The 12,394-nt window shown below is 38.3% G+C and overlaps 1 protein-coding gene across 13 annotated transcripts in view; it reads left to right on the forward strand.

Annotated features, from left to right (window-relative positions):
• The window catches only part of LDB3 (LIM domain binding 3), a 114,760-nt gene that overhangs the window by 47,999 nt on the left and 54,367 nt on the right, over positions 1–12,394 (forward strand). For 8 of the 13 annotated variants that reach the window (XM_072931438.1, XM_072931439.1, XM_072931437.1 and 5 more), the window contains 2 exons: positions 2,051–2,126; positions 8,673–9,079. In XM_072931438.1, coding sequence (XP_072787539.1) covers positions 2,051–2,126; positions 8,673–9,079 — 483 coding nt within the window. The remainder of the gene's footprint in view (positions 1–2,050; positions 2,127–8,672; positions 9,080–12,394) is intronic. The other 5 variants (XM_030276728.4, XM_030276718.4, XM_030276723.4 and 2 more) reach the window with 1 other exon arrangement.

The raw sequence follows: 12,394 nt of genomic DNA on the forward strand, positions 1-12,394 counted from the left end.
TTCATGATACATGTGCATGTCTCATAAATATGATTTATCGTTTCTCTTTTTAAGCTAAAATGGTTGGAGGAAGAGTATGGCATTCGTTCCTTAGGGAGGATAACTTGCCTGAGGAAAGTTTGTTTTAGGCAGTTAGTGAGTAGCTCTTATTATTAGAACTTGAAGATATCTATTTCTCAGATAATTATATATTGAGAGTATATTGTGATGTATTTCAGCTGTGAGTATGAATTACAATTTTCTAGCCCATTTTTTCAGGAATACTTTGTCAGTGAATTTCACAGGTTAATTGCACATTGTTTAACAAAGTGCCACTTTTCATTGTTTCATTGTTCCTCAGACTGCATTCATTTTCATAGTACCTGCTTGTAAGGTAGGCATCTATTATATCAACTTTGTTTTCAGCTCTCAAAGTAGCAAAATTTCCTTACCTTCTAAGTGGAAATCTTCCACTGAGTTCCTCTAAGGATTACTGCTTTTTACTAGGTGGTGGTTTTTTGTATGTTCACTACTGCTTATGGAAAAAATGTTAAGTGTGGCAGTTAAAGTTAAACCCAGAGCTCAGTGTGAAGCTGGTTATTAATGCAGGGATTGCCACTGGGGATGAGCCCTGTTCCTGTTGAGCCCAGCTTCCCCTCTCTGATAGATGCCCCTGGTAAGTATTTCAGAGGAAAGTGCAGCACAGCCCTCAGTAAGGAAATAATGAACCTAACACAGAAAGTCTTTTGAGCTGTGCCATGAAAAATGAAAGTCTGTATGTTTACTTATTATACTCAGTCTAAAGCAGCTCTTGCGGGTTTTTGTTGTTAAGTAGAACTGTTTGATCCTTTCTGATACTCTGCTCTTCTCATAGTCTCAATGATATAACAATGAGTTTCACCTCAGGTTAATCAAGTTCTCTAGAAGAAGATGTTTTCCTTTATCAATTTTATATGTGTTATCCCTTCAATTTCATTCAGTGTCCACAAGAGTAGTTTTATTACCCTTTTTCTATCATTCATTATTTTCTAAGCCTCTGCAATGTCTTCCCTTCTTCGTCTCCTGTCTAATGCAAACAATGCCAAATGTCTTAGCTGCTTCTACTTGATTTGTAAGCTTTTAAGTATTTTTATTTCATTTTTGTACTTGTCCTAATTTTGAAATGTACTTTTTAAATATTAGAATTCGAGGCATAAGTCTCATCTGTAGGTTGGAAATTGGGTATTACTTGTATAATTCTGATTCTTTTGACTATTTTTGTTTTTCGTTTCCTTTTTTCTGGTGATCCCATACATACTGGAACAATTTCAGGGGAACTTTCACCACTAGGCAGATTCTCACAACACCTCCCACAACTACATCTTCAATTACCTGGGCATAGTAGAAGTGCTTCAGATGACATTTGCCACTGTGCTTTATTATTCCAATGAAAGGGCAAACTGTATGTTTTCAGAGCATTTTAGTGGGGTTTATTTTGAGCTTTTTAAATTATCAAGGACATGTATTTGCCAAATACAGGTGAAAGACAGGCATCTGGAGTGGCTAATTCAGTAGTGTTCTGCTCATTGTGAAACTCAATTGTCTGAAGTGAAGCCCATGTTTCTTCCTGAAGAGAGGTTTAAATAGTTGAAGTTGTAGTTATATGGTTTAAGCTATTAAATAACAATTTTTTAGGAGTTATCTTGAGATGCTTCAACACCAAAGTTTAGCCTCTGCATTTTAAAACACCTTTAAGTCTCTTTTTCCAGAGTGCTGACCAAACTTGAATTTATCTAGTTGTGGCTGACTTTCGTCTATGAAAATGCAGTTTGCCACAAGTGTTGGGAAACAGATGATCTCCCAAGTCATAGGTTGCTTCCATAATTGGTGGATTTTCATTATTTGGAGAAACTTTCTCAAACTTTTTCTCTCATTTAATACCTTTGTAAATGAGGATGTAGGACAGAAAAAGTCTAGGCTACGCTTAACTTTCAGTCCTGATGTAGCAGCTTTTTGGCATGAAATTAGAGCTGAAAAATGGGAGTGCGGATTGCACATACCTTTTATTTTCTCTTTTTTGTTTTATCCCCAGGTCTAAACGTCCAGTGCCAGTTTCAACGACTGCTCCCAGAATTGACTCTCCCAGGGCTGTAATTCCCCATCAGAAGGTAAGTGACACGTTTCTCCTCACCCAGAGTGAATACCATGTCTATCTGCTGCAGTGAAAGTAAATACCTATTACAGGAAATAGCTTTTGCCTGCCCCAAATAATTACAGGTTGAATGAATGCACAGGCAGCAAACTGCTGCAAGGCAATGTATTAGTAATCTGTATTTTGCTAATTTCTGATTAGCAGAACCAAAGCATCTAGCTATCCTCTAATGTGATTTGGTCTGACCAATTTCTGGGCAACTGTTTTCATCTTAGCTACAAGAAGCCACTAAAGCTTCTCAAAAATCTACATTTGCTTTTGTAGATTGTTGGGGAAACCATTAGACTGTGCTTCAATCTATCCAAATCCTGGCTGCAACTGAAATGACACTGATTTGCAAAGAAGACATGAGGGTATTTGAAAGCTTGCATCATATAGTGTTCTTACCATAGTATTCAGAAGACCTGAGAATAAAAAATAAAGAGGATAAGTCAATTTAATGAATAACAGCAAGTGGCAGAGGAAATGAATGGCTTGGTTCCCATTGTGAAAGCACATCATCTTTCATAAAATAAATGTTCATTTTAGAATAAACACTGACTATACCTGGCAACTCATCTTCTGTATCTTTGGAGACACCGCGGAGCAGGGGTACCTGAAAGATGGTGTATATATCCCTAGGCTCAGGCTCTGGGTAGGACATTTGTATTGCTGATGTATTTGATTAGATAAATGGACAGGAGCTAAAGTTTCCATTGCTGCAACTTATCCCTGCTGTCTGTGCCAGTTTCATTCCTAGCATGCATATAAAAAAAAAAACCACTGAAGATCAAAATACATGGGGAATTAGATGATTTTCTACTGGTTTTGACAGTTCCAACTTCCATAGATCAATTTTAACTAATTTTTATAAACACTATGCTTTCCAAATTCAGAGCACAGATGGTAACATCATCCCTGAAACTGCTGCAAATAGGTTCAAAATAGCAGAAGAGAATGCACCTGGGGGGAATAATTTGATTCAATTTTATTTTGTGGAATTTTAAATTAACCTGACTGGCCATTTATTAGTTGAGGCAGAAATTGTTTTTTCAGACCGGATCTTGTAAACTTTTTTGGCAAGGGAAGACAAAATTAAGAATTTATCTTGCTCAGAGTTGTTTCTGTTTATATCATGATTTTATACAAGTTATTTTGGAGGAACTTATTGAAATAGTCACCAAACTGAACTGTAAAATTCCTAGAACAAAAGCAATGGATCATTCTTTTGGTTAAATTGGTGTTTGACTGCACCAGCAAAGTAATAGGGACAGGAAGGGGAAGGAGTTCTCACTTTCCCTGAAGGCCCACCTAGAATGCTGTCAGTGTTCAAGGCAGTGAGTAGATGTGTCTCACCAGTTACTCACCAACACAAGATTGACACCTACCTTTTGGGGCTCCGTGGCACCTGCACAGGTATGAAAATTTTGTCTCCTTCCTCCATAGGCACATAAAGCTCTTATATATTGGATTTTCATTACTCTTTTAGATGCATTTTAGGTGTATTTCTTCCTTGGCAAGTGTCAGTTTTAAAATTGCTGCCATAGGTTTTCAAAGCTATTTACCACAGAAAATATTTTCCTCCCTTAAATATCTACGGTATAGAAAAGTTAACTTTGCACACAACAGGGGTTTCTTGAAGGTCCTAAAAGACCCCTTGGCATGAAAGCCATAAAGACACTTTACATTTCATATTCTACCCCTTCAGTGACAGATGAGGATCAAAAGACTCAACCATTTTCAAAACCTTGTTGTCTTACATTTGAGAATTCTGTGCAAGGTGCTCAGGAAAGGTTGTAGGAGCTGCTGGAGGCAGCCTTTTCTGACCCGGCTGCGGGCAGTACCAGCAGCTGGAAAAGAGAATTTGTGAAACCTTTCTAGAGAAAAAGGTAGCAGCCAAGGGAAGGTATGCTGGGAAACAGCCTATCTTGCAGTATTCAGGAAGCTCTTAGGTGTAGGGTCTTTCACCCAGGGGAAGAGGTAACATTAGAGTGCTGGACCCTTTGCAGGTCAAGAGGAGTGACACTTGTGTCACTTGTCTATGCTAATAGTAAGTTTTAAGTGAAGAAGAATTCTTTTCTTGGGGTTTTTTGGAAGGAAAAAATACATTGAGCCCTCAGAGAAATCTCAAAGTCCAGAATAAAAATACTTTACCGATAGAAGCAGTGTAATACTGATATGGCAGTAAGGTGGGTTACAGTAAATACACTTTAAACCCAAGGTTCCTTTCTTGTCCCTTTATTATTTCTAGTAACAGTATCACTGTAGAAATGAAGCATTCTGTGACACACAGGCAAAAGTCACCTCCACACCTCTGCTTGACAGTGTTTAGACTGATGGTTTAAGTGAAATTAATTTGATGGTATTTTTTTAAAAATCAGCAAAAGGCTGCATTACAAGACAACAGTGTCATCCCCATACATCAAGAGAAGCTTTCCTCACCCTTCTCTGGTTAAGGTTCAGGCATGGCAATGTTAGCTAAACAATTTGCATGTGCAACTTCAGTGTCTAGTTAAAACCATAAATCCTCTTGTACATTATGGCTGATCTGATTGCAGCTTCCACTAATTTTCAAGCATGCACTTCTTCTTTCACTATTTTTTTGTTTTGTTTTGTTTGTTTTCTATTTTAGGGAAACAAGCATACTTTTTCACAAAGATCAGTCATTATTTCACGAAGCTAATCAATGTTATGGATGACGCATGTTCTGCAACCATAAGTATATAGGGCTATTATTGGAAATAAGGTTTTCAGTTTCACTATATCTGATATAAATCCCAAACTAGAAACAATTTTCATTTAGTTTAGTCAAATATTTTTGATTTAGTAAAGTCTTTTGCACAGGGGGGCATAGCTGGAAGAAAGGGCATAGTTAATGTTGAAAGCATTCAAATAGCAGTAAGAGTAAGCTTGAGTCCAAGGATTTAAATTAAGCCATCAATCAGTCAATGAGTTCCTGCAGCTCTTCAGAGGGGACATAACACAAGTAAAGATTCAGCTCAGTGCAGTTCAGAACATTCAAGCTGCAGTTCTAGGGCTTAAGCACAGCTTTAACATTTGTCCATTTGCATGAAGGTATTGACAGCCTTGTTAATTCTAATAATATGGCTATGCATTGTGCTTTCTGTGAAACACTACTGATGACACTTATTTTGGAGTCCCAGTGAATGTCTTGTCATACTTATGATTTGTTTCCTCCAAATTTGGGAGCCTATGTGTCTAAGAGAAAATAGATGGAGATGACTTTTTAAGTAGAGTATAGGATGGAGGAGCTGGCTCAGCCAAAAGCAGTTTAATCATGTCTTTGAGCAGAGTCATTCAGTGCCATGGTGCCTCCATTCCCTTTATCCTCTAAAAATTTTAAAGCAACAATTGTTTCTTGAGCATGTTGGGTGGTCAAATTTACTGGTATGTTGTTAAAATTGTTCTCCCAGAAGTGCAAGAAGTGAGTAATGACTGTAGGGTCACAGTAATAGATAAAAAGACAATGCGTTGTCAAAAGGAGAGGACCTGCAAAAACCTGGTATTGTATCTCCCAATCTAAATTTATTTCTCACTTCCCTGATACATAGGAAGGAACATTTGCCTTTAACAGAAACTGGATTTTTATAAACAAATAATAATAATATTTCAGAATGGAAATTGAGCTGATTCCTAGCTTCCTTCTATTTCAAAAGGTTTGGGACTCCTCTACATTTATGAGTTTTAAGCTCATTCCCTGACATTACACAGTTTTTCTCCGGCAGTAATGGATTGCTGCACAATCCTGCATCTTTCTGAGGGGAAGCCCATTGCTCAGTGTCAGAGCCTCCTCTCCTGGTCGGCTGGAGGGTTAGCATCAGACTCCCGGAGCTGGAAATGTCAGCTTGCTTTTCCAGCCACTGAAACAGAATGGGATGAGAGATGGGGAACAGGGGAACGTTTGTTATTGTTGGCCGCATTTCATGTGATGCAATGCTGAAAGCTCAGTGCTGCTGCTCAGTATTAGACATTTACCCTTCACAGTCAGAAATGGGTTCCAAAATTCTGCATTGATCTGATTTTGGCATCGAACTGGAGACAAAAATGGAGACAAAAAAAAGAATTCTACAATATTCTCCCAGGAATAAACTGCATCAGAGATTCTTTTTTTTTTTTTTTTTTTTTTTTTTTTTTTTTTGGTTAGTCACAAAAGGGAAGAGCTAAATATGTTGATGATGGGGCAGTAATTCTTTAGGAGAAGTCCAGCCGCTCCCTTTGACACTTCCTGTTTCATCCATTTTTTCCCCCACAACACAGGGAAAACAACTACCCTAAAACTATCCAAAATACAAAATACGAACTCAAGATGGTGATTGCTAACCTGGCGCTGCTGGGTTCTTAAGAATTCTAATGCTGATTTGCCAGTATGCTGGCATTCCAGCTAGAGATAGTTTGAGGAGCAAAACCAGAACTCCATTTGTGCCAAAAGGGAGCAAAATAATAAGCCATAATTTTTTACAGCTGTCCTATAATTTTCCCTTTGCCTATTGTTACTGTCCAGTAACACCAAGACTATGAAAATGCATTAGGGCTAAGTAAATATGTGGCATTTCTCTCATTAGCAGTTGAAACTGATACTTTACAATCAGCTCTCCTTGCATGTCCTTTTATTTTGGGTTGTAGGAAGAAACCCACAGTTAACTAAAAGCCACAGAGTTTTCAGGGTAATAAATGAATATAGCTCCAGCATATCCTTTTTCTTCTCTAGTACATCTGTGTTTATTTTTTATTTAATAATTGTTTTGTCCCTCTGTGCTGGCATGTAAAAATGGTTTGCCCAAGTGATTACTTAATTTTTGAACATATTTGTGCCTCTTTTTGAACATATTTTTAGAGAGAAGCTCTGTTTTCTGTTTATTCAATGAGATCCGGCAGCTTTCAATAGGCCACTGGAAGGGTTTGTTGTTTGCTGTTTTCAGTGTCATGGTATAATAACCAAAGTATGTATTGCAAATGTATTTGTTTAAAAAGGCATGGTCTGAAAATGCTTTTAGGATTATCTGGTTCTACAGCCTTGGGCAGCTATTAATGCCAGCTAAAATCTCTTCCTGTTTATCACTAAGAAAAATTATCTTAGTTAATTTTATCTGCCTTACATTTTTGATTCAACATGTCTTAAATGTGCTTAATGTTATGATTGCTTATATCCTTAGACCTTTAAGGGTTTTTTTCAATAAATTTTAATTAACGCATATTATCTTGATTTTTTTTCAAATGTATGCTCCCTAAATTTATACATGCATTATAGAAAAATCAAAAAGGGCAATAAAAATATGTTTCTCATTAACCATAGTATCAAAATTAATAAATTACATTAACGTAAACCAATACTAGCAAAAGCATAGAATTAGAGGCCAAATTATTCTCAGGTCTATATTTCATGCAAGGGGGAGATGAGTGCAAGGTGTTAAAGATGATGATTGCATTGCCAATGAATGAGGCAAAGCATGACTGCAGGCCACCACCTGCTCTTGAACTGGCTGTCATTGAGGCCAGATTGTGGGCTCCATTCCTGCTTCAGGCTGATGTCCCCTGCCTGTCCCTGTCCCCTGAGCTGGACTGCAGCGGGTAGCCAGCATTACTGGGCCTCTTAACTGTGAGCATTTTTCTTTTTTGATATCACCTCTTATTTTGGTTTCACTAAGATGCGTTTCTAGTGAATCATTTATGAAACTCAAGTGTTGGACTGTGTTTTTCCAGGATGAGTTTTTTGTAGATTGTTTTGAATCTGATCACCAGCACAGACTTCCATGGGTATAGGTATTGTAGAAGAGATTGCTTTGGCTAAGGGAATACCTGCTGCTGTCCCAGTTAAGAATATTATCTAGGACAGGGCTGAAAGATCACACACACACCTACATACTCAAGCACACATTCCCTCAAGTGGAAATTAAGCAGAATGATCAGCATGGGAGCAGCCTCTCCATGGAGCAGTTCCTGTTCTCGAGTCCTGTTGGTGTCTCTGCTAACCCTGCTGCATGGCCTGATCAGCATGAACCAGAGCCCAGGAAAGCAGTGCATAATTTCCATAACCTCAAGTGCACTCATAGAAAACAGAGTGGTGTGGTTTAGAATCATTGTGTCTTTATTATAATGGCATTGACTTCTATAGTTGTACATGGTCTAAAATTATTCTTACCTCAAGACTTTTTTTTTTTAATTTCTTAATTATCCTGGAAATTAATGAACAATGTTGCCTTAATACAAAATTAGTGCTGTGAGGTTGACTAGTAGCAAATGCTCTCTTAATGTTAAGCTTTATTTGTTGATTTCAACTAAAACCTAGTAAAAAATGCCTGAGTTGGTTTTGCTTCCCTTATTTTGAAACAATGCATTTCCTTGTTGAAAATCTTCCCTGAAACTTTGAATGCTTTGGCCCCAATCTATTTATTGCTAGTTTATGACTATGTTTACAGCATTAATTGTAGATATGTTATATTTGCATGTGTTCTATGATTTGCTCTTTTTTTTCTTTTCTTGGCCTGCATGTTTGCTACTACAGGAACCTGCTTGGGAAATCAATGGCAACAGAACAACCTTCAGCCCTCTAACTAACACGGCGACTGGGCCTATGGGTAGTGTTTTAGCAACCAATGGAACCTTTTCAGGCTACCTCAACCAGCAAGAGATCAGCCTTTCAAATAGCTCTTCCTACCTAAAGACTACCACAGTTAGATCTTCCATGTCCTCTCAGTCTGTGACTCCTGACCTTTCACCTGCCAAGAGCACGTTAGGTTCCAAAGCAAGCCCTGCTTTGGCTGGTGGCAGTAGCCCTGCACACCAGCTGAGCCCAGCGAGGCAGTATAACAACCCCATTGGCCTTTACTCGGCAGAGACCCTGAGGGAAATGGCTGAGATGCATAAATTGAGTCTCAACCGAAGGGCTTCGGAAGGTGGACTTCCTAGAGGGTAGGTAACGTGGTAACATTTTTAATTATTTCAATAAGTAATGAACTTGCTGAGCAGTGATTGTAATGGTGCTTACCCTATTGTGCATTTGTCTGGCAATCATTATTAAAGTCTAGAGCAATAATTAAATTTTCCAGTAGCCCCCAAAACATACCCAAATGGCCATTACAGAGCAATGGTTATTGGCATCTGATGTGCAGCATGGATTGGCAGTAGTCAGCAGAGGATGAGGGGGAACACTAGGACTGAAGTAACTGGGATCGTCTCAGGGTTGTGACACTCAGCAGTTCTAACTAATGCATGGAGTTTCAGAGAACCAAGTATTGCTGTCAGACATCAGAGCAGCTGCCATAAACCACACCTGATCTTTGGTACTTTGCTAGAGAGAAATGGCTTTGACCAGCAAATCTGACATACCCAGCTACTGGAGTGTCCTGCTGTGATTCCTGCCTTAATGTGTTGGCTTTCCTATGCAAAATTAGTCAAAACTGCAATATTTTGAATCCTCTAGTTTGAAGAATGTCTTGCATCTGTTAGCTTTAATGTTAACTTTGCTATAACAAGGAATGATCTCCAGATACTGCCCAGATAGTTTGATCCCATGCTGTCAAGGTGTTCCATATTCCTATATTGCAGGTCATCTGTTTTATTAATAGGTTTGTGAAGTGGGTAGCCTGGACTGCAGTACATGAGAAAAAGCAGGGAGAAACAGGTTTTCCTAATTTTTTTGCCTTCATCTATAAATCCTCAAACAAATCTAATTTTTTAGTTTATTTTTGGCTTTGGGTTTTTTTAATGAAGATAAATTTCTTGTTAGGAATATGGGGAAAAGTGGGTTTTTGACACTAGGGACTTGGCTATATAAGGAAAACCAGAAAAATTCTGATAATCCACTCAAGGTCTGATAGCAAATGCATATATTCAAGTACTTTATATCCATTTGCAGCAGCTCTTCGCAAAAATAAAACCAAGAGGTTTTAAATTGTAGAAAAGTAGAGATATTTCATCCTATTAAAAGAGCATATACACCTGTTCTAGATGATTCAAGCAGTTGTAGATGATTCACTGCCACTCTCTTGAGCACTCAACATTAACAATCCTAATTAACTTACCTGAGAAAATTCTATCCTCCCTTCTCATACTTGCTAATTAAGTAAAGCAATTACCTTAACAAAAATAATTTCAGTTAGTAAGCAAGATCAGCAAAATAAACCTCAGAAAACTTGTCTCTTAATTTACAGTTTCCTGAAGAATACCAATTCCTGTCTTATTTCAATATACAAAGTTTCCTGGGAGTATATCTTGTTGTCTTTTTCTCCACTATGTTCATAATCCTCCTTAATACCTGCAGAGGTGAGGGTGAAGGGGCTGAATTTTGGATGGCTCAGCATTGTGACTGTTTGTTATCAGAATTACAACACAGCTGCATCCATCACTCACCAAAGTCTGTGTGAGCCTTTCTATTCAGTTTGAATGAAATGTTAGGGAACTGTTATCTGCCTTTACCATCTGGAACACTGATGAACAAACAAAAAAATAAAAGCCCCTTATCCTTAAGTGCAGGAGCATTCTGGAAAGATTAATGAGCCCAGAAGCACTAAATAAATGTGTCTTGTCTGGTAACTTCTCGGGGGTTTGGGGAACTGGACATCTCTGTTGACATGCAGAGAAAATTCAGAGCTCAGTAATGCTATCATTCTCACTCCCACTTGACTGTTATCCATGAAGTAAGAAGTATCTTGCCTCTTGCTCTGTGGAAAAAAACATAGAACGTGTAACTATCTTGGGTCTTGGTGGCATCCATGATAATCTCAATCCCACAGTGCATATATGGGACTAAGGAAGCACTGTGAGCACTGCAAAATCAGCTCTGGTCTTTACTGGGAACATTCTTGCCATATAATACAACATGGTTGTGACATTGTGGTGTTCCAAAACTGAATTAATTGTGCTTTCACAAGCATGCACTTAGCTGTATGGTAAAAGCTGCAAGAAAGTTCAAGCATGAGGCGTGATCTTAAGGTATGTTCCCTTTCTGTGCCCTTTTCACCAGATGATTTAAACTTAATTGTGTGAATTGCTGTTACAGGTTTAGCTAAACCCTTCAGAAAATTCTGTCAAGAAGCTGAAATTAATTTTGACATTATTTCCTTGATCTGTGAAGAATTACAAAACATGTGGTTTTCTGATACACTTTACATTAAAGCTTTATCATTCTGACCCATGGTAAAAAATAAGATAGCCTGTTAGGAGTGTGGAATGTGATGTGCTGAAAGCTCTGGAGTGTATGAATAAATATGAACAGTGAGTCATAGTTTGTAACGTGCGTCTTTTTCATTCCAGTGTCAGTTATTTTTCACACTGTAGGTCAAGGGCAGCAAATACCTGTCCCACAAGTACGTGCCAGGTGGCTTGGGTTACTGGCCTCTTACTGTGTGACCTCTGCGAGCAGCAAGCTGGGTGTTCCAGACATGTCCCTATATAGAGTCAAACTAAAATAATGTGTGGCTCTGAACTGGGAGGAATTTTCTCATCACATCCTAAACATAAGGAGAAGCAAAGCTTTACTGTTTTTGAAGGAAGCTCTATAGCAGCCTCTTTACATCTCAAAAATCTTTACTGAGACGTGACTACTGAGCTGTTCTTAGTGTGTGCACATAATGTTTCTTTTCTTTGGACATACTTTTATATTCCTTTAATTAAGGCATATTTTAGGGGTTTGGTAGTTCTGCCTTGAAAATGTTATTTTATATGTATGGTAGATGCCTGGATGAGTCAGAAAATGATACCATTACACTTGGTTTCATTGTAAATGAGTGCCCAGCTGTCTGGCATACACCTAAAATGGATATAAGATCACTGATGTGCTTACAGGCTGCAGCTTGTTCCTAATATATCTCTAACAGTTCCTGTAAGAGCATTTGGCTTAATGTAGAGTTTATAAAGCTAGAAGAATATTTTCAAATCTGAGCATCTGACCAGTAGCTGCAGAGGGTGATCTGTGATTGCTTTACCATGGAAATGCAGAAGTGCACAGCCTTTACTGCAACTTTGGATCATTAGGGAGCTTTTGATCATGAAAAGTGCTGTTGGATGAGCCAAGGCAAAAAAAGCATATGTAGGAAGAAGCAGCAATATCAAAGGTTCTGCAAGAAAAAAGGAGGAGGAGTCAAATCCACTTGGAGTGTCTCTCTTTAATAGTGTAGCTTTGCTGTCCAGTATTTTGTATCAGTCCCAGACACAGAAATGTCACAGCAGCAATTTGGAATCCTCAGTGCCCAGTTCTGTCAACAGCATTCCATACAGCCGAGTAAA

Source organism: Taeniopygia guttata, chromosome 6 (genome assembly GCF_048771995.1).
Source record: "Taeniopygia guttata chromosome 6, bTaeGut7.mat, whole genome shotgun sequence".
In the NCBI taxonomy this organism is placed as follows: domain Eukaryota; kingdom Metazoa; phylum Chordata; class Aves; order Passeriformes; family Estrildidae; genus Taeniopygia; species Taeniopygia guttata.